Genomic DNA, 24118 nt, shown 5'->3' with positions numbered 1-24118 from the left:
TGTCCCATCTATTTTTCTGTTAATAGGTTTGGGCCTAGGAATGACCCATCAAGCCCATTGGGCTAATTTTTGGGCTTTCCTAAGCTTTAACAAAGCCCAATACATTAATACATTTTTTTAATTCGAAAATTTCAAATTTTTATCTTCATATTTATTATATTAATATTAGTTATCTATACAGTAATTTAATCAATGAAAATATCCTTTAACTTAAATATACACATTTGGTTTTTTTTTTTTTCTTAAATATATATATTACATATAAATTTATTTTTAATTTAATCATATTTTTAAATAATAATCTCAACAAAGACATTATAACCTAGAGCCTGACTGGTGTCTAGCCTTAACAAACACCTTGACAGCGAATGTTGATCCCAATAAACGACATAAGCTTTCACTGTAAATGAACTCACGGGATAAAACCAAACATGTAATTAGAAAAATAATATGTCGTTAAACTACGAAGATCTGACTTAGAGAGCGTGGACAATTGTTGTGGGTGAACGGTTAATTTGACTAAGAACCCACCAATAATAAAAACATATATGCCCAAATTGACCCCACGTGGTCACCTAAGGGCTCGAGAGGCTGACCCCAGCCAAAGAACATAGACCACGAGGGCTAGTCCTATTTGAGTTTCGACTATGATTATAGACTAAACATTAAGATTTTAAACGAGAAACAGTTTAAACATGTAATTTTCTCATATGAAATATAGTGAGGTCGAGCCTAAATAAATATCAAAGACTCATATAATATTATTTAAATGTTTTTATTTTCTAAAATGGATAATGACAAAATAAAATAATGAATAAAGATGACGTGTCACTTTAAAGTTTAAAATGGATAACACTTTGTTAGTTATATTTTACTAAGTCTCTATCATGTGTGCGGTCCTCTCTCCATTGAAATCATCATAGAGACAGACTGAACCTCTACTCCAAGCAAGCTCCACTCAACTTCCGCCATTTTTACCCTGCATCACTCGATTTCGAAGTGATAAGTGCTGTGAAAATGCCAGTGTTTGCGACGAAATCGAGCTCAATTGCAGCTGTTTTCTCTATTTAACTGAGAACAATTTGTTGTTAGATTTTCTTACTGTTCGAATTGGGCTTGAAATCTTCATTTTGTTCAGTTTGATTCTCAATGGCGACGACGCTAGGGATGTTTTTCTGTGCGATCCTTCTATCGGTGATTTTTGGCGCTGAATCGAAGTTCATGGTGTATAATACTTCGCAGACTGTTGTTCCTGGGAAGCTTAATGTTCACTTGGTGGCGCATACTCATGACGATGTTGGATGGTTGAAGACGGTTGATCAGTATTATGTTGGGTCGAACAATTCCATCCAGGTTTGTTTCTCTTCTGACCATTCGTTTGAAATGATCGTGAAATTGGATTTTGAAATTTGACACCCCGCCCCCTTTTTTCAACGCAGGGAGCTTGCGTGCAGAATGTGCTGGATTCTATGGTTTCAGCTCTACTGGCGGACAAGAATCGAAAATTTATATATGTTGAGCAGGCACGTTGTTCCTTTGTTTTAGTTCTGCAAATCAGTATCTGCGTAATAATTTTTGGGGTTATGAGGAAATAATCCATGACATTGGAAAGGAACAACAATAGGAAAGAAAAGGGATGTTGTCGAGACATTTTTTTTTCTCTAGCTCTTCAGATGTTGAAAACTGACACATAATTTGGTGGGATTTCCCCATTCTTGTTTGTCTATTCCTTGATTACTGTTGCTACAGGATGAGTTTCAATGTTATATGCAGATAGGAAAATTATAGATTATAAGGGTTATTTGGATTAGCACATAAAAAAAGATGGAAAAAAAAAAAAACAAGGAACAGAAGGTGTGAGATCCCACATCAGTTGGGAGGAGAACGAAACCTTCTTTGTAAGGGTGTGGAAATCTCTCCCTAGTAGACACGTTTTTTGTTTATTTATTACAATGTCTGGGAAATTCAAGAAGCATATCTCTATAGATTTGAGTGGATCGCTGAAGTGCATGATTTCCTGCCAATACGCGTTGGGACTTGGGAGTGCTAGGTATTTGTGTACCTTCTCTAATCATATCTTATGTCACAAGTCAAATACATGGCCGTTAATATCACAGACTGGCGAAGTGGCAGTTAATTGGACGTTTTTTTTTCTAAAATTCTTGATAAATCAAGTTTCTTCCTTAGGGCAATTTTTAAAAATATGGTTTGTTTTTTTAATATATTCCATCTTCTGCTTGCTAATATTTACACTTTTACTTGGTTTTTTTTTAATGCAGGCATTTTTCCAAAGATGGTGGAGAGATCAGAGTGAGATTGTACAGGATGTAGTCAAGAAACTAGTTGGCTCGGGTCAATTAGAATTCATGTATAACTATTGCTTTTTGTGTCCATGTTTGAAGCTGATGAGCTTGTTGATATTTTCTTCTTCCTTTCAATGTAAATATTCGATATTATCATTTCGGTTTGAATTACTTAATTTTCCCAATGTAGAAATGGGGGCATGTGTATGCATGATGAGGCAGCAACACACTACATTGATATGATTGATCAAACAACCCTTGGGCATAGATTTATAAAGGAGGAATTTGGCGTTACTCCTACAGTTGGCTGGCAAATTGATCCCTTTGGCCATTCTGCTGTGCAGGCTTACCTATTGGGAGCAGAAGTAAGCTGCACTTTATTATATCAAGAAATCCTTTTTGAGGCAACAAAGAAAACTTTAATAACAGTACATTTAGAACCACATTTCGAAGGGGAGCTTCAATGTGGAAATAATTCTCTATGCAGTATTGACAAGTTGCTGCCACTGTAGGTTGGATTTGATTCACTTTTTTTCGGCCGGATAGATTATCAAGACAGAGCCAAGCGTAAAATTGAGAAGAGTCTTGAAGTTGTTTGGCAGGGTTCTAAATCCCTTGGTTCATCTGCTCAGGTAACATTATGCGAGCAGTCAGTGTATAAGTAGATAAATGTTACTTTGTCTTCTAGTCTCAAACTGTACAAATATGATGAGAATTTACAATTATTCATGATATGATATTTTTATTGTTTTACTTTCTTTAAAATATGTTTGAAGGATTCTGGTTACTTCATATTTGTGATTACCTTTTTGATTTTCACAGATTTTTGCTGGTGCTTTCCCTGAGAACTATGAACCTCCTTCTGGTTTCTACTTTGAAGTTAATGATGCTTCACCAATAGTTCAAGTAATCTTTTTTTTTTATTCCCCTTAATTTACATATTCGGTAAATTATATAGTTATTATAACAGTTAATAATTGCGACACTAATTCCATCTCTGATATGAAGGATGATATTAACTTGTTTGATTACAATGTTCAAGATCGAGTGAATGACTTTGTTGCTGCTGCAGTAGCGCAGGTAACCAATTAAGTCAATTCTGCATATTAGGTAACATGGACTCTTTTTAGTGTGAAAAGTTATCCTTTTCATATCTTCTCACTTTTTCTTTGCTTGTTTTGGAAAACTATCTATTATCATGCATGTTACACTATTCCCATTGTTGTAGATATTTGGATTAAAAGTAATGATTGCGGTTGAAAGAAGATTTGACATTTTTTTCCTAAAATATTGTTGTAATGACGTAATTTTCCCCTTGAGTACACGTTGATTGTTAATTTTTCATTAATTAATAATGTCATATTCTCTTTTAAAATGTGTTGATTGTTGAATCTCAATTATTAAGTGTGCACTTTTTCACGTAATATGTTCATATTTACAAATATATCATAGTAGATCATCAGTACATGCTAATGTTAGCAAGAGTTGAGGTGCTTTTTGAGGCATTCTTTCTTTGTACTTTGATTTGAAGTTGGTTTTTTAATTTTTTTTTCAAAGGAAAGAAAGTATATAATGTTGTAAATTGTAATTGAATCTCAATTTTTTTTATAGTGATTTCAAGAATTTAAAAATACTAGCACCAATGTGGTAATTTCGTTTTTTATGTTCTCCCTACTTTTTTCCTTTTTAATATTTTTGAACTACTTGTATTCTACTGTAACTTGCAATGTATTATCAGAGTAGCTTTGAATTGTATACTTCCTCACGTGCAAATTAACCATGTATATATTCCACATTGTATTCTTTGAACAAAGTTTTATTTGCATAAATTAGAAAAATAAATTCCATGAAAGAATTAGGCAGACGAATATTAATAAAAACTAGTATAAGAATAAATAAATAACTAAAAACACACAAACACACATGTTCGACAGAGACATGCTATAATGTCATCTTGAGGTTTAACTATGAGGGAGTTCCACTTCACATTTGCAATCAATTTTGATGGATATGTGTCGATCAGAAGATGATTGAATCAACTTTTTTTTTTTTCCACAATATTTGTTCGACAATGGTGTTTGAACGATGCTAAAGTATAGTGGAGTTAGAAGTTGACAGGAAGAGTTGTATCCCACGTTGAAATTTTAATATGATTCAAAAGTCATCATATATGATTACTCATTTGTTGCATGTTGGATTATATAGTTGAAAGGTTCTCTTTTTTGTGCACTGGCACCCAGGGTGAGATCCATGGTTTGTTGATGATCTTTGACTCCTGCTGTCTTGTTTTGCTGTGCCACTTCTAAACGTGAATTATATAAATTTTGGTGTTCATAAGACAAGCATTAGAATCGATTTGTCTTACTTTCTCTAACTTGAGTACACCTTAAAGGATTTGTTTGTCTGAGGGCACATGCAAACAAGAAGCTTTTTTTTCCTTTTTGTTTAACGAGGTCATATTAATTGATGTTGACCATTTTGGGCTCAGGCAAACATAACTCGAACAAATCATATAATGTGGACAATGGGAACGGATTTCAAATATCAATATGCACACACCTGGTTCAGGCAGTTGGACAAGCTCATTCACTACGTGAACAAGGTATTATGACTTGTACTGAAAAATCTGTGTTAGATTTTTTGCTATTGTAAGTTGCAATTTTATATTATAGGACATCCCTTACTTTAAACTTGAAACGTAAGGGCCTATTAGGAGATGAAGAGGCTGGTGCTAGGGAGGAGAAAACAAACATGATATATTTACTTTTAGATTGGTGTATTGTGTTGAGGTTTATTTATTTATTTATTTATTATAAGAGACAATTTCATTAATGATTGAAATTTACTTACAAAAGGGATGTAATATCAATGGTGTTTACAAAAGACCTTCCCAATTTGCAACGAGGGAGGTATAACTACATGAAGTAAAAATATTAGATAGTTTACACCAAGAGTTCGGTGTAATCTCTTTCAGCCTTTCTGAGTGATGCCTTACAGATCCCTCTCTTTTGTATTCTTCTTCCTTCCATGATATTCTGGAAATGGAAACGAATTAAAGCTTGTTTATGAGGATTGTCGCAATTGTTGACATCAAAGCACTTGGTGATGAGATAACGGGTATTATTTTGGGACTACAACAGACACACACAAAACTTTTTATATGATTTTTCATACTGATTTCATATTTGTGTGATTCCACGATTAGTGTGTAAGTGCTTTGGGTACATCAATTTTGACTATTTTAGCTTTTCTATTGCTGATTTCACTGTACAATTCCAGGATGGACGTGTAAATGCTTTGTACTCTACTCCATCTGTTTACACATCTGCAAAATTTGCTACAAATAGTTCCTGGCCAGTCAAGACTGATGACTTTTTTCCGTAAGTTTGATTGAAGTTAAGTATGGATAATCTATTTTCTCAAATTCAATTTCTCTTAAAGTTGAAGATTTTCTGTATCAGCTATGCAGATCGAGTAAATGCTTACTGGACGGGATATTTCACAAGTAGGCCATCCATTAAGTACTTTGTCAGAATGATGAGTGGTTATTATCTGGTATCTGCCATGTAGCTCTGCAGTTACATTTACTACAAAACTTTGGGTTTAACATCAGTTGTGACTATAATGTTCTGTTGTTCCACCAGGCAGCAAGGCAACTGGAGTTTTTCATTGGAAGGAGTAGCACAGGCTCAAATACAGATTATTTGGCTGATGCCTTAGCAATTGCTCAACATCATGATGCAGTTACTGGTACAGAAAAGCAGCATGTGGCAAATGATTATGCAAAACGACTGTGGATAGGCTATAAGGAGGTATATAGTTGACTTTGTTCCAGAAATACTTTAGACCTTTGAGCTTAATTTTGATCGACCAATCTACTCAACCGTATTTCTGCAGGCAGAGAAGTTAGTGGCATCTGCACTTGCTTGCTTAGTGGAGTCCACTCCATATTCTGAATGTGGTAACCCGACCACGAAGTTCCAGCAGGCAATGATCGCAACCACCTTTGGAACTTGATTTTGTTGTCTTTTATCGTTTGGAAAATTATCAAGGCATCTAGGTGTGAGGTTCAGGAATGTAAATGATAAAGCATGAAAAGGAGAGAAAAAGGATATTGAGAAAAGGAAATACGGCATCTAGAGTAAGTAGAGAGTGAGAAAGAGATTATAGAGGGAGGATAAGAACTCTTCTCTAAGATCTAGTTACAAAGGTCAAACATTTGCAGTACACCAAATAAAAGAAAAGTAATAAACTCAAAATTGTAGCTAAAATGGTCGTTTTCTAAATTTTGACTGTGTTCCCAAAATGAAATTGATAATTTGTTTTCCTTCAATAGTTTTCAACTGGTTTTAACTGTTTATGAGCCTTCAGCTTGTTACTTATCAGTGCAATTGAAGAACTTTTCGCTCAAGTCTTTGTGTTGAAGTAAATTGATGGGGTTACCGTTAAATCTTAGGCCCACCAAAAATTTGTAGATCAAATCAGTTTTATCATCGTTCTCAAGTTCATTTCTATATAGTTGATCAAGTTACATCATTAGCCTTGATAAAGTCATTTGGCTTGTTTACTGAGCTTGTTTCTTTCTTTGGCTTTCTAGTGCCCCCTCCTGAATGTAAGCTATTGTCCTGCATCAGAAATTGATCTATCTCAAGGAAAAGATTTGGTACGGAACTTCTTAAAATTTCATACTCTAGTGTTTCTCTTAAATAGATATAACTCTATTGAGTGATCTTTAGTGCTCAATCTAATCTATTATTGTGTTTTTTAATCATATTTAGGTTGCTGTTATCTACAATCCTCTTGGATGGACTAGGAGTGATATCATACGAATACCTGTGAGTGCCACCACATTTCTCATTGAATATATGATTTTTTTTTTTATCCTACTTGAATATTTTCATTGAGATCAAATGAAAGAAGACTAGGGGAATTAAAAAAAACCAAATCCGGAAGAAAGAGTTCAATTAACCTAGAAAGTGGCTACTATTAAACAAAGTAAGATCTTTAGGGTAATTACAAGAGACTTCATACACGGAGGCTAGAGAGGTGTGTGAAATCTAACGAGGGACCACCCCTCACCCAAAGTTTTTCTTTTATATGTTTGTCATAAGCCATTCTTTTTTCTTCTTGTGTTTTGGATATATTTGTGGACCAGGCAAGTGCATACATAGCACAGAAGTAATGGCTGAATTCCTGCACTACATGCATGTAGTATGTTTCCATGATAGTTTATTGGACGTATTTATGATCCATTCTTGAATCGTGAAGTAGTGGATGAATTATGGATTATAGAAGATGATACATGATGTTTTCTCCAAATGTCACCATCTGTCACGACACAAATATGTGTGGGACTTTATCTTGAAACATGTTCTTGAATGATGATACACCTCTTTTTGAATGATTTCTTCATGTTATTATGCGTTTTCACGAGCTTAAAGTTTCTTCATTCAGGGTACATTATGGAATAATGATTGTGTAAATTTTCTAAATATGTTCAATATTTTCTTTATCTTAAAATGTTATCCAAATCTTATTACGTCAACCTTTCTGGAATTTACTTATTTGTCTCCCATAATGCCTTGAATGTGAACACTTGCCTTTTGACAATGTAGCCCTTTATTCTACTAGACCTGTTCCTGCTCCTTGGCCGGCGTTTGCACCTTCCAATTACTTTTCCATACAATATATATTACATCACCAATTTATTGGCACATTCTCAATTGTTTTTGGTTGCAATTTCTAAATGAATACAGGTTATCAGCGAAGATGTTGCAGTTAAAGATTCTGAAGGGAAAGTAATCGAGTCACAGCTCCTTCCTCTTGCTGATGCAAGCATGCGCTTGAGAAATTATCATGTAAAGGCCTATTTGCGTAGCATCCCTACTGCAACTCCAAAATTTTGGCTTGCGTTTCCAGTTTCAGTTCCACCATTTGGCTTCAGCACATATATTATCTCAACTTCCAGGAGGGAAGGTTGGTTTATATAGGGTTGTTTCATGTTTGAACTAAATTGTATATGCAAGTTGGAACACGATTGGAACTCATGTCATCGTCACTCTGTTGGTGCAGGCATTAAGTCAATAAAATCTTCAATCCATACATTTCCGAGTGCTGAACTACCCACTTTTCAAGTCGGTAATGGAAACCTGCAGCTTAAATTTTCTGCGGATCAAGGAAAAATTATTTACGGCAACAGCAAGAGTAAAGTATGTAATCTAACCAACATTAAACTGTTACTATTATTTAATGCAGAAGTTCTTAAATCTTGAGTTCTCTATTTTTAGCCATGAAATGTGTGACCAAATAGCAGGTGTTTTTGGTTGGAAACAAAAACCCATAATAAGAGAGGAGTTTTTCTTTCTTGTTTTCTTTTGTCTAAAGTTTGTTAGTGCTTTAGCCAACTTGTGTGCACCTCAATAAATCTAACAAGACAACTCTTTGATCCTACTGCAAGGCTAACAAATGACCAGAAAACTCTTCCAGTCAACTTCTAATGGAATCAAGTAGACAATGTAACATCATCCAGATGATAAACGAATAAGGACGTCCACTAAATTGTCTAAAATTTCTATACATATTCTATAAAGTATGCCATTTCTCTTTGGCCAAATTCTCTATTGAAACACAGCTACCGTTTTGGACCAAAGAGGTTTTAACTTTCTCCTTGAACTGCTGCCCCTGAATTGCTTGCACCAGAAACTTGATAAAAATCCTTGTTATCTTCATTAAAGAAAAGCCCAAGTGTTATTTTGTCTACTATTGAAGTTTATTTTGTATAATAATATTATGCAAAGACAGTGAACTGTTCTTCATTTTCACCCCTCTTCTTGAAAAAAAGAGAAGAAAGAAAGGAAGAACCGGCGGGTTTTTTTAGCTGAAATACTACTTTTAATCATTGAAGGTTGATGAATTGGTTGAGCAATCATACAGCTACTATTCAGGATATGATGGTAGTCGTGACAAAGCTCCGCAGGTAGACTGTGTTATTTGGAAGTGTTTATTGTTTTATTTCAGTTATTTAGATTCTAACTTGAAAATTGGTATTGGTTACCCCATATGAATTTTGTAAGTACTAGTTGATAACAATTAAATTTTCAGAACGCTGGGGCCTATATTTTCCGTCCAAACGGGACATTCCCCATAGCACCCGATAAACAGGTATATTTTATCCCTGAAAATATGGGATTTAACAACAGTCATAATTCTCATGAAAGAAAAATCTTTTCTTCAAATTTTCAGGTTCCCTTGACAGTTATGCGAGGTCATTTGGTGGAAGAAGTACATCAACAGATAAATCCCTGGATATATCAAGTAATATTCTTTATATTAGTGGTGAATATTAGCTGTCCATGTTCATGATAATAATTAAATGATTTTGTTTCTGTTTTTCTTTTTCTTATTTAATAATCCATGTTCATGATATATCAGGTAATATTCTTTACGGTAGGGGTGAATATTAGTTGTTCATATTCATGATAATAATTAAATATAGGAGGCCTTGTATAGGTTACCTTCACTTACAGAAAGACATACAATATTGTTCTTCTTCATTAAAAAAAAGTTGACAAATATTCATTTTGGTAAATCCTGATCAGGGATTGGTTGGTTCATTGTCATGGTTAGATTTAGTGTTTTCTTTTATCCTATTCTTCCAAATCCTGTTGACTCTTGATTTGTTAAATAAGAAACTGAATTTCATGAAAAGAAAAGATGAACAAATGACCCTGCGTAACAAAAAAAAGATCTCTAATTGTTCAACAAGCTGAAAGAGTATTATGATTAAAAAAAAAGTATATCTAGATTCGAGAGCCAAAAAAACAACTAAGATGTGAAAGGTACCAGAAATTTTGTTGTTTTTACTATATAAAATTTTCCAGTATCATCGTTTTGGTCAAGTATATTTAGAATTGGACAAATGAAAATTCTCTTGGGTCACTCTCGTTGTTAAATTGAAGCTTTGGAGAGGAAGTCATCATATAATGTTTTACACACACGGTGATTAATATTTTGGGTTATTGCTACTTTGACATTTGCAGGTAACCAGACTTCAAAAGGAAAAAGACCACGTTGAAGTTGAATTTACTGTAAGCTTACTGCACTATCTCTTGTATTATTTTGAGCAAGCACGCAACGTAGCAAATGCAAAAGATAAGAGTGCATGACAGAGTGCGTAATTTATTCTGTATATGCTGTTCAGTGTTATTTGAAATATTTATTAATATCCATAAATTAATTATCTAATCAAATTTAATTAAGTACAATAGTAATTGTATGAACTTTACAAAAGTATTCATAATGTAGGAAATAGATATTATCATGAGTAACATAATGATAAATATATTTATTTTATTAATAATTTAGAAAAGTAATGTATTGTTATTTATTCCTATTAACTAATAAAATCTAATGTGTTAATAATTGAATGTCAATGTTATCTTAGCTAAATGTCTTAACTGAACCAAGAAAAAAAAAAGAGTTTTTGGTTTCATTTGAACTCATCAATCTAATTACTGCTTTGTATTTTTCACGATCAATTCAACTATATTCATATATGCACATACTTCTTTGTAATTGTTTTCATCATGCATCCTATTTCTGAAGTCCCCCAACTGCCCAAACAAACACCCTTCATGTTAGTAAATTTCAGCATCTAATGCCGCTGCTAACTATATGTGTGCCTTTTAGGTTGGGCCTATACCTATTGATGATGGAATTGGCAAAGAGGTAGCCACTCAAATTACTACTGCTATGAAAACCAACAAAACATTTTATACAGATTCCAACGGCAGAGATTTTATCAAAAGGGTATGACGTCAGCTTATTTCCTTTTCACTTTATAGCACTTTTAGAATTGACGTAACCGCAATATAAGAATTTTTACCCGCATTGTAATTACTTGGTGCTCCTTGATTGAGTTGATATGGAGTTGCCTGGAGAGTGATGATTTCCTTGATTGAGTTGATATGAACCTCTGATTACTTGATTTCAATATCATTTAATCATTCATTCTTGCAGATTCGTGACTATAGAGCAGACTGGAACCTTGAAGTGAACCAGCCTGTTGCGGGAAATTATTATCCTGTAAGTGCTTTTATTCCCTTGGCCTTTTTGGAGCATTTTCTTCTGTAACAATATCCATTTTATAGTATTATTTACTAAAACCACTCTATCCTATAGGACTCGTACATCAGGTGCTATTATATGACTCCAATGAATAGAATAGCAATGAGTGTTTTCTCTCTGAATCCTTCTTCAATCTTTGTTAGACTGTATTATATTAGAGCACAAGGCTGTACTAAAAAAAGGTTAATTATAAATTTGGTCCTATGGTTTTGAAAAGGTTAGAATGTAATTCTTGTGATTTTAGATGTTAGAATTAGTTCCTATGGTTGACAAAACCCTCCTAAATACTCGATCTCTACTAATTGGATATGAGACTGAGTGAAAGGAAGCACTATGGGAGAAAAGAGGAAAAGGTCTGCATAACTAGTAGCCAAATGCTTGACTCAAACATATGGTCTCAATTATGAGAAAGCCTCTATGTACACCACCTCAGTAGCCAAAATGCAGCGAATCGAGATTGGCCTTTCTCCAATTAGAGGTTTCAAATGTCTTCCTGGATGAGGATCTACAAATAGAAGCTTACATGAGCTCTCCACCCCGTTTTGTACAGGAGGAGGAGAATAAGAGACGTCAATTGAAGGGGAAACCAAACAACAGGGCCAAGAATATGTGATTGATTTGAAGAACCATTGCTAGATACGATTTTGTTTTCCTTCGTACTATCGAGATTCTTGCCCTTCTTTCTTTTGGTACTTCAGAAGGCAATGGTGAGAATGAAGATCACTTTGGAACTATTGAGAATGTACATTTTAGGATTGGATCTAAAAACTCTCCATCAGATTGAGGATCCTTTGACCATGAGAGTCTTTTGGTAGTCATGTGAAGCTTAGCTTGTTTTAGCAGCTATGTGATGATTTGACATTCATGGTAAGTGTAGGAGTAGGAGTTGGGCGAAGTGATAAAAACTATTTATAAGGATTTTATTAAACTTTAAAGACTATTTATGAAGTGAACTTTTAAAACCATGAGTCAAAGTACTTTCTCCAAATCAAGGGACCAAATCTTTAATTCAAACTTAAACAAAGGAAGGTGTACATGAGCCAGATAAGGTAATTGCTGACAGAATATCTGTGAATTTCATGCATGTAGATGAATATGGTTTCTGATCTTATCCTTGTTGCTCCTTGGTCTCACATTAAATTTGCACTGTATTGTTGTTTAATTAAGGGAATTGTCCTTTCAGATAAATCTTGGGATCTATACGCAAGACGATAAAAAAGAATTTTCAGTTTTGGTAGATCGTGCGCTTGGGGGGTGCAGCCTAGTTGATGGGCAGTTGGAGTTGATGCTTCACAGGTGCATAGTTATATTTAAAAAAAAAAAGTATAGTTCTTTTTTTTCTTCTAATATTCATGCTATGAACTGCTGGAGATTTGCCTAAGCAATTTGATAGTTTACTTGATTGATATAATTACAACTCACCACATAGCTGATTGACACTGGGAAATTTTTCTTTATGCAAAATATATTTGTCGGACCTAATTTATGTTCTTTTTACTTGTAGGAGGCTATTACTAGATGATTCAAGAGGTGTTGCAGAGGCTTTAAATGAAACAGTTTGTGTTAATAATGAATGCAGAGGACTAATTGTAAGTACTCGCACCTAACTCTTCAAAATATATGGACCTAGAGGTGACATTAATTGATCGGATGCACAAAACAGGATGATCCTCTCTCTCCTTTCTTGGCTCCCCCTTCCCACTCCTTTCCACCTCACCAAAAGCCAAGCCTGACCTCTCACCATCCCCGTACACTCCCCATCGACGATGGTGACGACACCTACACTTGAGAAGATCTCAACCACCATTGAAAGGAAGAATTACTCGATAGAAATTGACAGTAGATATAGAGGAAGCAGAGTTAGGATATTGGAAATTACTCAAGACAGGGCATTCTTCATATCCTTGCATTGAGAAACCTTTAAATGTTTGGTAGGCCTTTCAAACATTGCTTTCTGCATCGCTGAACCATAAGTTCGTTGAGGAGGAACGTTTTGCCAAACAAACCATTTGAGTGGCAAAAATAACCCACAATAAGGGTACCTTAGCTGAAATTACTCTTATCAACAATGATGGTCTAAACGAATTTTTTGCTCCTGTTGGTGAAGAGAGAAAGGGTTGAGAAGCCTTTATAAGCTTTTGTCTAACTACGCATCTGCTCCTTCATTAAAAAACGGTACAGCTATCCAAACATGCCCGACCTCTAACTAGAAAGATATCCATTAAACACACACCCAATGCCATCTACCAACCAAAAATCCCTCCTCCTCCACCTTTCATTCTCCCCACTGAACCAGTGTCCTCGGCTGTCCCACGTCGCTCTTACAAACATGCCCTGATCGCTGATTGTAAACTAGCTGTGGCCCTTTCCTCTGCCCACCAAGCCAAATCTCCATTGTGTAATTCTTATGGGGTTGGATTAAGGTAAAATAATTTCATCATGACCGCTGGGACCGTGATAGTTTGGCGATGCTTGTGGAGGGCTTGTTGAAATTGCCGAGAAGACCATCTCTCTGATCGATTTAGTGGAAGCAAGTAACATTAATAAATTTATGAAACAAAAGAACCAAAATTAACAACCTGATCATATTAATTAGGTAAATCAAACTAACTAATATAATTGTTCTTTTTCTCACATCAACCACAATCTCTGTCTGTTATTTTCCTCTTTTATTCATTTTGCCTTTGTTCTTCCTCTCTGATTTGCTGTCCTGTACCACTTTTAGTACTCACTTCTTACATTATGCTGTACAGATTCAAGGAAAACTATATTACAGAATTGATCCTTTAGGAGAAGGTGCAAAATGGCGTCGTTCGTTTGGTCAGGAGATCTATTCTCCACTTCTTCTAGCCTTTGCTGAACAGGTGAATATTGGAGGAAGGGAAAAGGAGAAGTTATAATATGATTATATTAACCTTAGAAAGTAATTAACCTGCAGGATGGAGATAATTGGGCAAAATCTCATAAAGTTACTTTCTCTGGAATTGATTCATCATACAGTTTACCCAAAAATGTTGCTGTTATAACTTTACAGGTAATTATGATTTATTTTTATTGGTTTTGTCCCTTCTCAACCTGTAGACTGCTGCAACACGCATCTTTTTTTTTTTCATTTTTATGAGATCGAGTGAATTCTTCAAACCCTTCTTCATAACATATCTTCAGTTTCTTGTGCTTTATTTATTTATTTATTTTATAATCATTGCTCTAATTTTAAACAGGAAATCCATGATGGAAACATTCTACTTCGATTGGCTCATTTATACGAGGTGCTAATCTATCCATTCTCAGGAAGTAGTTTCACTTTCTCTTGGTCTAATACTGACTATAAGTTTTGTTTGATTTTTTTTTTTTTTTTTTTTTTCCTTGTTAAACAAGAAACAAAACTTTTGATCGATGTAATGAAAGAAGCTAATGCTCAAAAAATACAAACTCGACAAAGGAGTGAAAAAGCAGAAAACTAAGGAAAACCGTAGAGGAAAACATAACATAAGACTTGATCCTTTTCTAGAGCCCGAAATCCAATCAAATTTACTTGATCCATAAATGCTTAGGGTTTAGGGTTTAGGGTTGAGTGAAGTTTTGCTTGATTACTTGATTATAATCTTGCTTTAGAATGACATGCAAATTTTTGTGCTTTATTTACGAACTTGAGTACATTCAATTGACATCTGAATGAAATTTTAGAAAGAACGGGCTGGGGAAAAAACAGAGAAATTTTTAAGTTATAACTCTTCTGCCAACTTCTCCATCCACTTAGGCCAGTGGTAAAACCTTTGCATCTAGATTGTTATGTTGGGGTTCATTTGTTGAAGTTGTCCAAAATATCTATGCTACTTTTAAGAGAAAGCATCTGTTGATCTGGGATGTAAAGTTTGAGAAAATCTGCTGTATGATTTAATCATCATTAAACGATGAATCTATTATGTTTGCTGTTGTTTATCCCAAGTACTAATTTGCTTTGTTGGCTTATCAAAATGGAAAAGGCTGGAGAGGAAAAGGAACATTCAGTGATTTCTAGAGTAGAACTAAAGAAGCTATTTCCAGGAAAGGAGGTATAAGCAACAGAGATTCTTAACTAGTTTGCTAATCATTTAGCTTCTTCTATAACATCTTATGGCTTTCCCCATTCATTTCAGATCAAGAAGGTAACAGAAATGAACTTGTCTGCTAACCAAAAAAGAACAGATATGGAGAAGAAACGAAAGGTCTGGAAGGTAGAAAATGGTTCAAATGAAGCTGAAGTTAAGAGAGGAGGGCCTGTAGATCCTAAAAGGTTAGTGGTGGAACTTTCTCCTATGGAAATCCGGACCTTTGTCATTGATTTGGGTGAGGAGCTGCTCAACCGCAAATTTCTTTTTGATGCTTAATACTCTGAAGTTCATGGCCTCTGGTCTGCGTTTTAGCTTTGTTTTCCTTTTGTTTGGGAATTCAGGTTAACCTTTCAGTTTGCTACTGAACGTGAAAAACTAAAAACAAATCTAAATAATTTGAGAGGTTAACCTTTGCAGTTCATCATGCCGAGAGAAGGACTGATGAAGTCCTGTAATTAGTATGTAATTCTTGTTAGATGAACACGACTCTCCATAATGGTATGATATTGTCCATTTTGGGCTTCTCCAAAATGCCTCATGCCAATGGAGAGAGTATTCTTTGATTACAACCCTATGATCATTCCCTAAATTAGCCAATGTGGGACTTTTATCATCCAACACCTCCCTTAATCGAGACTTGACTCCTATTCTTTTGGAGTCCTTTGTTCGACATTTGAGGATTTACCAATCTATTCACACGATTAAGTTTAGGGTATGACTCTGATACCATGTTAGATGAACACGACTCTTCATAATGGTATGATATTATTCCTAAGCTCTCATGGTTTTGCTTTGGGCTTCCTCAAAAGGCCTCGTACCAATAGAGAGAGTATTTTTTTTATTATAAACCCATGATCTTTCCCTAAATTAGTCAAATGTAGGACTTTCATCATCAACACTCCAACACTTCTTTGTTTGAGGTACGGGGTTTAAAGTTTTATATCTTACATTTGTTGTACTGAAATATATATTTAAGAACAGAGGATTCATATTTTTGACTTATTGGTCGATGGCATGTACGTTAACGAGATGCTTAGATGGACTATAATGTAATATTAAAGGTTTTTTTTTTTTTTAAAGTTTTTAAAAAAATTTAAGCATATTAATCAAACTTTTTTTAGTGAAATAAAGTATTAATTGTTTCAATTTGAAACGTAAGATTTTATTTTTATTTTAAATTTTAAGGATATTTTATTTTGATTGAAAATGGTTTGATACCCATTTTATTTTTTGTTTCTCGTTTTTTTTTTTTAAATTATTCTTGTTTTTCCCCCTTATTTTGGATTTTAATCCAAATTTAAAAAATAAAATATATATTTTTAAAATTTTCAAAATCTTGTTCTTTTTTTTTTAATTGAAGTGCGTAGAAAACCAATAAAGTTAAATGTGAAAATACTATTTATTATAGCATTTATAAGTTTTAATTTAAAAAATAAAAAATAATAAAATTGTTATTAAATAGGGTATATCTTAGAAAATATTTCTAAAGTAAAAATAAAAAAAATTAAAAAAAAACCATAAATGGAAGCAATGTTCATAAATTATAAACTTAACTTTTAAAACTTATTTTTAAATATTTATAAAAATTGCATATCAAAACTTTCATGAATTAAAATACAGAATACTTATAACCAATGACATCTTCAATATTATTTTATCAATTAATTTTAACACGCTAAACGTTTTAAATAATACACTAAATTTAAATTACAAATCGTTTCAGTTTAATCTCGAATACTTATTTTATTATTTTCGATGTCAAATCTTGAAGACGTCTTCTCAAACCTTTTTGAGTTCATCGGTCTTAGGTGAGATCTCTATTTTTGGCCGAAAACCTATACAAAATTTACAAGCGCGTCATGGATTTTGATAACATATCAAATAAATACAAAGTTCTATCGTAAAGTTATCTGATAAGAACGCTCGCTTTCAAACTTTTATTTTTTTGTCTAATAAAAAATTTCATAAAACATATTCGAAATATTATTCCTTCTCATGTCGTTTTCGGCCCGAAGATAAAAGAAAAAGATTTGTGGATAGATAACAAAGAATTATAAAATAATACTTAGAGACGAAGCCTTTCGGTTGTCCTTTTGCTCGAAAATATTGAGGTCGAGACCGATATCAATAAAATATCAACATCCATAAATATTCACGTAAATAAAAGAATAATTAAAGCTAATAATTAAATATATTTTAAATTCCAAAAAAATCAAATAACGATTTTTTTTTTTGTGGTTTAAAAAAAACATAAATAAATATTCATTGATTAATTAAAAAATCAAGTGGCCTCGTAAATCCCTGAATGCGACGTAATGCCACGTATGCCCTAATGGGACCTAAATAATATTTTTGTTTAAATTAAATAAATTATTTTAATTTTGTAAAAAAATCTAATATTTTAATAATCACATTATTTGTCCTCCAGAATTTATTTATTTATATTTAAAAAATATTTTATATTATTATTATTATTATATCCAAGACGTGAGGTTCCTTTTATGGTCGATTATTATTTTATTTTTATTTTAAAAAATATTCTTTTATTCTTTGACTTTTTACACAAAGTCAAATATTAATGAATCTTTTGACTTTTTTTTAGTGAATGGTTTGTTTAATGAAAAAAATATATTCAGTTATAAAGGTGAATAAAAATAAATAAATAAATAAAAGTCATTTAAATTTACACATTCATTGAATAATTTGGGGAAATTTTTTTTTTTGGAATAAAATAAATTTTTTCTATAGCTATTTTTTAAAAAATAGAATAATGAAATTTAAGCAAGCATATAAAAAATGAAAATGGAAATTATATTTACATAAGTTTTTTTGTTGGGAAAATTTTAACATTAATTATTATTATTATTATTTTTTTTTTTGTAGAGTAAAAGAAATATATTCTTTTTTGGGAGGCAACCCGACCGCAAAACAAACGTTTTGTTGTGGCCGAAAACGACAGGCAATGTTTTGATAAATTAACCAAATTGTTCACATAAATTACAAATCATGCCACTGACCTCAAAATCCTATTCTACCCAGTCCTGTCATTTTCGTTTCGTCACAGGACCCATATCCACCGTCCATTTCCCAATCTTAAAAAAACTGTCGGTGGATTTTAGGTATGAAGCAAGAGCATAGAATCATTTTTTGTTTAAATTTTCGTGGTTAAATGACTCGTCATGATATTTCTTATTTATAAATTCATAATATTTCTTTTAATTAGCTAGTTCGAGACTATTATTCTCAATCGGTACGGGTTGATTTCAGTTGGAAAAAATTAACCGTTTAGCTCAAAATTTCGAGTCAGTTTGATTGGTGACCCTAGCAATTCGAATTGAATATACAACCCAACTTGACCTTCTATTGTTTGGTTGGGTTGATTCTCGAAATTTTGAATTTGTTGGATTACTGACTCCAACAATCTTGGAATTTACCATTGAACTGATCCCTCTATTTTTTGGTTGAGTTAAGTTAGGTTATCAGGTTTTTTTAATTATTTTTTTTTAAAATATTATACTTATCCATGTATTTACATTAATAACTAAAATCTCAAAAAATTTAAATATTATATATTCACGAGTCACAATACATCACTAACATTAGTCACAAACATTTACTTTTTTAATATTCATAATAATCTTAAAAATGTGATTCCGTTGTAATCTTATTTTCAAGTCGGTTTAGTTAACTCGCCTAATTTTCAATTTTTAAAAATTCAACTGAGCTCATAACCCCGACATAAAAATACTATTAAAATTTAATATAAATAAATAATAATTAATTACTTCTAACAAAATTTTATTGTATTAATTAATTTCCAACACTTAATTATTGCTAATTAGTTTGTTTTTATTGAGTAAAATTATTTAAAAAAAATAATAATTGTTTTTAATTCTTTAATAAGTATATTATAAACAACCTACCATATCAATAATTATTTTTAAGTAAATGATTTTAATAAAATTGTACACGTGTTATATTTAAAAAATTAAATATCACATATTATTTTAAATGACATTATCTTATAATTTATTATGATAAATTATTAACCAAACAATAAAAATCATTAAAAAAATTAAAATTATACGTAATATAAACGAAATTATGTACATGAAAAATACGAAAAATAAGAAAAACGAATAATAAAAGGATGAGATGAGAGGACAAAATGATTATATGATAAGAATAATTTTAAAAATAAGAAAAATAAAGAAAAAGGAAATAAATAATAATAATAATAATAATAAAATAGCAAGGTTTATTTTAGTGGGTATATTTTTAATGAATAAAAAGGAATTTTTAATTAACTTATTATTTTAGTGGAGAAAATAAAATCGACAATTAAAATAAATAAAAATATTAAGAAAATAATATTTAAACAAATTTAATTATAATAATTATTTTCTTGCTACGGACAAAAACACAAGTCGCTATCCTCTTTACTAATGAGTGGCTCATAAACCATAGGAAATAAAGGTTCATAGTTGGAATTTTTGCATTAAATATTTCACAATTAATTAACTTACAATTTATTATTATTGTATTTCCTAAATTATTTTATTTTATTTTTTATATATGTCAATAAAAATATTATGGACGTTTATATAAAAATTTAATAGTAAACGAGATTTAAAATATTATTTTAATAATTTTTTAGATTTGGTTGGAAGATGTATACCTTAACGAATTGAGTTATGCTCGAAGATAACATGTTCGGTAATATTTTTTAAAAATTGTGATTTTTGTGAAGTGTTTTTTTTTTACATGAACACGTTAATTTCGAGATGGGAGTGAGTTTAGATGTGACAAAAGTGAATTTAGAAACATAATCTCGGCCGTTTCAAGGCCGCTCTCTAACATTACTTACCTTTATGGAGCTGGCATATTATACGTACTCGTAAAAAATAGAGGTGCTTGTATAACCCAAAAACCCGACCAACCCATATTATTGAATCCAAACCATAAAATGTTGGATCGGGTGAAATTTTTGAGTCGATTGCAGGTTGATATTTTTTTTTGGTCGAGTCAATTTAATGAACTAGATTATAATAAAATTTAAATATTTAATTTTAGTTATTAATGTAATATTTTTTTTTAATTTAAAATTTTAGTGAGAAAATAAAAAATTGTAATTTTTAATTTTTGAATTATGAAAAATTGGAATAATATTATTAAGAAACACATAAATTTAATTATATTTAGGTTCACTTTTTGACTGACAAATTACCTTTTTAGGCTTTTTAAGCTAATCTATGGTCTGCTCCATCCGAAGAACAAACACACTGATTCTTCACATTGTAACGGGACGCCGCCCACTGGCTTCTTGTGTCGTTTTTCTCTTGATTCTTCCTGGTTTTGCGTTCTCGCATTCCCTTCAGATTTCGGAGCCGTGAACTGGATAGCTCCGAGCATTTTTTCTGAGGGAATACGAGAAGCTCCTTCATTCTGCAGTTTTAAATTTTGGTTTCTGTTTATCGGAAGAATTTCCGCAACTCAATCTTTTGAGCTCGTTCTTTGAGGTACAGTTCTTAATTTTTGGTGTTTGAGCATTACGCATGGAGTTTTTTTTGTTGTTCTGAAGGATAATGGAGTGATTTGTTTGGTTTTATTGAGAAATTATTGAGTTCTTTTGTTTCCATATTGGTATGCATTTATTTCGTTTATTTATTGAGTTCGTATTGAGAATGGAGGCGAAATGAGAGTTGAAGTGGCTGTTAATGGATTCTGGTCGAGTTTTGTGGTTGCAGACATTTATCGAACTGACTGTTTTCTTTTGTGGATTTTGTAGATCGAGCGGCAGTTTTGAAGCATTTGAATCGAATAAGAGTTTTATTCAAGGTTTTCGGATATTAATTGGATTCAATTATCGTGGTTGCATTATTCGTCGAAATAACTAATGGAAGGCGCTTTGAATCTTCTTGGAGGCGTAACTTTTTGCTCTGCCTCTTCGAGTAGAACACTGCGTTGCCAACCTTTATCATCTCAGCAGCTTCATTTTGTGTTATCCATTGCGCAAAGTGCTGGATTGTACACAAATAGCAAACGATTATCCTGTAGACGTGTGCGTTCGACAGTCAGATGCGAGGGGAGGCTTGCAGATGTAATTGATAAAAAAGTGACAGAGTTTAGAAGTTCTGGTGAAACTGAGCAACAGTTTACATGTGTCATGAAGTTTGGTGGCTCATCAGTGGCTTCTGCAGAGAGAATGAGGGAAGTTGCTGAACTTATACGCAGTTTCCCTGAAGAGAGGCCAGTGATTGTTCTCTCGGCCATGGGAAAGACAACCAACAAACTTTTGCTGGTACGCAGTTTATTACCCAATTTCTCTCCTCTTTTTTGCTTTATGAAGAAGGAAGTATTTTCGTTCAATACATATCCATCATGGTTGATAGGAACTCTCTGCTAATTTATAGGCTGGAGAAAAGGCTGTTAGCTGTGGCGTTAATAATGCATCAGATCTTGAGGAGTTGCAATTCATAAGATATTTGCATCTGAAGTAAGAAATTTGAGTTCTTTAATCCCCTTCTGAATAATCTCGTATATCGTCCTCACAGGGCGTTGTCATGTTTATAGGACTGCAGATGAGCTTGGTGTAGACAGGTCTATTGTTGCAAGTAAGCTCTCTTTCGAGCCTGAATCCTGTTAGTTAAATAGTTCATATTCTTGCTGCCTATCCTTTTTTCCTCCAGCTTGACACTTCTTATCGATTCTGTCGGTTATTCCCAGAAATTAGAATAAATTTTAGGTTGGTGGGGACCCATATGAGAAAGTAGAGAGTATGAGAAATACTAAAGTAATAGTCCTTAGGAACTAGGAATATTCTATTTTCTTTTCCAATTAGATATAGGCAAGAAGAATGACATAAACAACTTAATGTTGAGCATGGGAATGGGCAGATTATTTCTTCTTTCATATTCTTGGTATGTAAATATTGAATCTACTGAGGATCTTATTGAGAAGTTATTGAGTTAATACACATTGCAGAGCATCAGCTAGCAGTTCTCTGCATCTGAAAGAAAAATCAATATTTATAAAATGACAAAGTAGTTGTTCGACTTGCTTTTATGCTTGTTGAGAGTTTTCAAGAGCACCTTGAATTAAGATGCACAGATTGTGGTTTATCTGGAGCTTTCTAATCTAGCATGTAGTTGTTTTGTTGTCCTACAATCTAATGACTAACTATATACTCGTTCTCCCTACTGCCCAGTTTAACTAACAATATACTTGGGCTCCACACAATTTTCACATGCAATCATTCTCCCATACCCACACCCCTCCTTACTGGCTTACATGTATATACACCTTCATAATCAGAGGCCCATCAGCACAGCGGTATCTAGAATTCTCCTGTTGAAGTGATAGTGATGAAGTTTTCTAAGTGTTGAGTTTAGCTCGGTAGTATTTCTTGATTGGTCTGCCTTGTTTAAATATTTGCATACGGTACTTTTTTTATATTCGTCTGGCCTTGGAGTATGTTGGAATATGCGAGCATGATAATGTAAAATACCTTTACGTTAGTAGGGGAGATCTTCATCTAATGGCTTGAATTTATATCCCCTTTGCATGTTCCCTTGTGAACAGCCTATTGCAGTTCCTACTGATTCGTTTCCTATGGATATTGGAACCATAAATCATAAAATGGGCATTAACATTGTGAATAGTATGAAATTTATACTTTTAGATGTTACAGCAATAATTTTATGATCTTAATTAATTATTTTATTTATTTATTTATAATTACGTTGCAGATCACCTTGATGAATTGGAGGAACTTCTCAAGGGAATTGCTATGATGAAAGAATTGACCCTTCGAACAAGAGATTACTTAGTTTCCTTTGGGGAGTGCATGTCCACAAGGATTTTTGCTGCATATTTAAGTAGGATTGGTGTCAAAAGCCGTCAAGTATGCTTCTGTTCTTTCTAATATTGAATATATTTGACACGTCCAGCCCTTTCTATAACTCAAAAGTAGTTCAAGTACTTCCATGTACTTTTAACCTTTAGTGTTGGGTATAAACTAACAGAAAAAATAAAGTACTTACCTGTTAGTTGAAGTATTTCCAGTAGGTATTGGATTACCAAAGTTTAGGTATTGGTTTATTATCATTTTTTCGTTAGTAATCCAAACCCTAATGAAGTTATCACTTTCTCTTTGGAAAAAAGTAGGGGTCTTTTTGTGCATAATTGGCACGTTAGAATGAACCACAATCATGAAGCCTAAACAAGCAATTTTTGCTGAAATTTTAGGATGAAAAAACAAAAGAAAAGAACTGGGAAGACAAATTCTTAAATAGAGCAAACGGTTATGGGTTGACCATTTAGAATCAGACTCCTTCCTGAAGGAGAAATTATCCAAGAAATTAAGATGTTGTCTTTCAGTATACCCCCTACTAGTCACTGTTATTATTTTAAAAGGTTAAAAAAAAAGGAACTCTAAATCTCATATATAAGACTATTATTTCCCTTTTCACCTTCAAAACTTAATATGCTTTCTGAAAGTTTATTGTGGTTTCCATTATCAGAAGAGTTGAATGAGGGTAAGCTAGCCCGAAACTCATTGATAACAAAAAAAAAAAAAAAAAAAAAAAAAAAAAA

At 32.7% G+C, this 24118-nt stretch overlaps 2 protein-coding genes across 3 annotated transcripts in view; both read left to right on the top strand.

Moving 5' to 3' along the window:
- Positions 1 to 879: 879 nt before the first annotated feature.
- On the top strand, positions 880 to 15944 carry LOC111461121 (probable alpha-mannosidase At5g13980). The gene is made up of 29 exons (XM_023104614.1): positions 880 to 1353; positions 1440 to 1523; positions 2280 to 2368; positions 2494 to 2668; positions 2816 to 2935; positions 3126 to 3209; positions 3312 to 3383; positions 4792 to 4905; positions 5583 to 5683; positions 5765 to 5858; positions 5948 to 6115; positions 6201 to 6290; positions 6901 to 6966; positions 7082 to 7138; positions 8060 to 8279; positions 8376 to 8512; positions 9208 to 9279; positions 9405 to 9464; positions 9546 to 9617; positions 10343 to 10390; positions 10992 to 11111; positions 11322 to 11387; positions 12613 to 12725; positions 12934 to 13018; positions 14183 to 14293; positions 14368 to 14463; positions 14651 to 14698; positions 15416 to 15484; positions 15569 to 15944. The coding sequence occupies exons 1-29, from the start codon at positions 1150 to 1152 to the stop codon at positions 15797 to 15799; spliced, it is 3066 nt and encodes a 1021-aa protein (XP_022960382.1). The 5' UTR covers positions 880 to 1149; the 3' UTR covers positions 15800 to 15944.
- Positions 15945 to 20781: 4837 nt separating this feature from the next.
- Positions 20782 to 24118, top strand: part of LOC111464214 (aspartokinase 2, chloroplastic-like) — a 7585-nt gene continuing 4248 nt past the window's right edge. For both annotated transcript variants that reach the window (XM_023108317.1, XM_023108312.1), the window contains exons 1-5: positions 20782 to 21042; positions 21312 to 21824; positions 21937 to 22019; positions 22097 to 22137; positions 23272 to 23426. In XM_023108317.1, coding sequence (XP_022964085.1) covers positions 21420 to 21824; positions 21937 to 22019; positions 22097 to 22137; positions 23272 to 23426 — 684 coding nt within the window. In that variant the 5' untranslated portion in view covers positions 20782 to 21042; positions 21312 to 21419. The remainder of the gene's footprint in view (positions 21043 to 21311; positions 21825 to 21936; positions 22020 to 22096; positions 22138 to 23271; positions 23427 to 24118) is intronic.

This window comes from Cucurbita moschata, unplaced genomic scaffold (assembly GCF_002738365.1).
Source record: "Cucurbita moschata cultivar Rifu unplaced genomic scaffold, Cmos_1.0 Cmo_Scf00002, whole genome shotgun sequence".
Classification (NCBI taxonomy): domain Eukaryota; kingdom Viridiplantae; phylum Streptophyta; class Magnoliopsida; order Cucurbitales; family Cucurbitaceae; genus Cucurbita; species Cucurbita moschata.
This window is presented reverse-complemented; position numbering and strand designations above follow the sequence as displayed.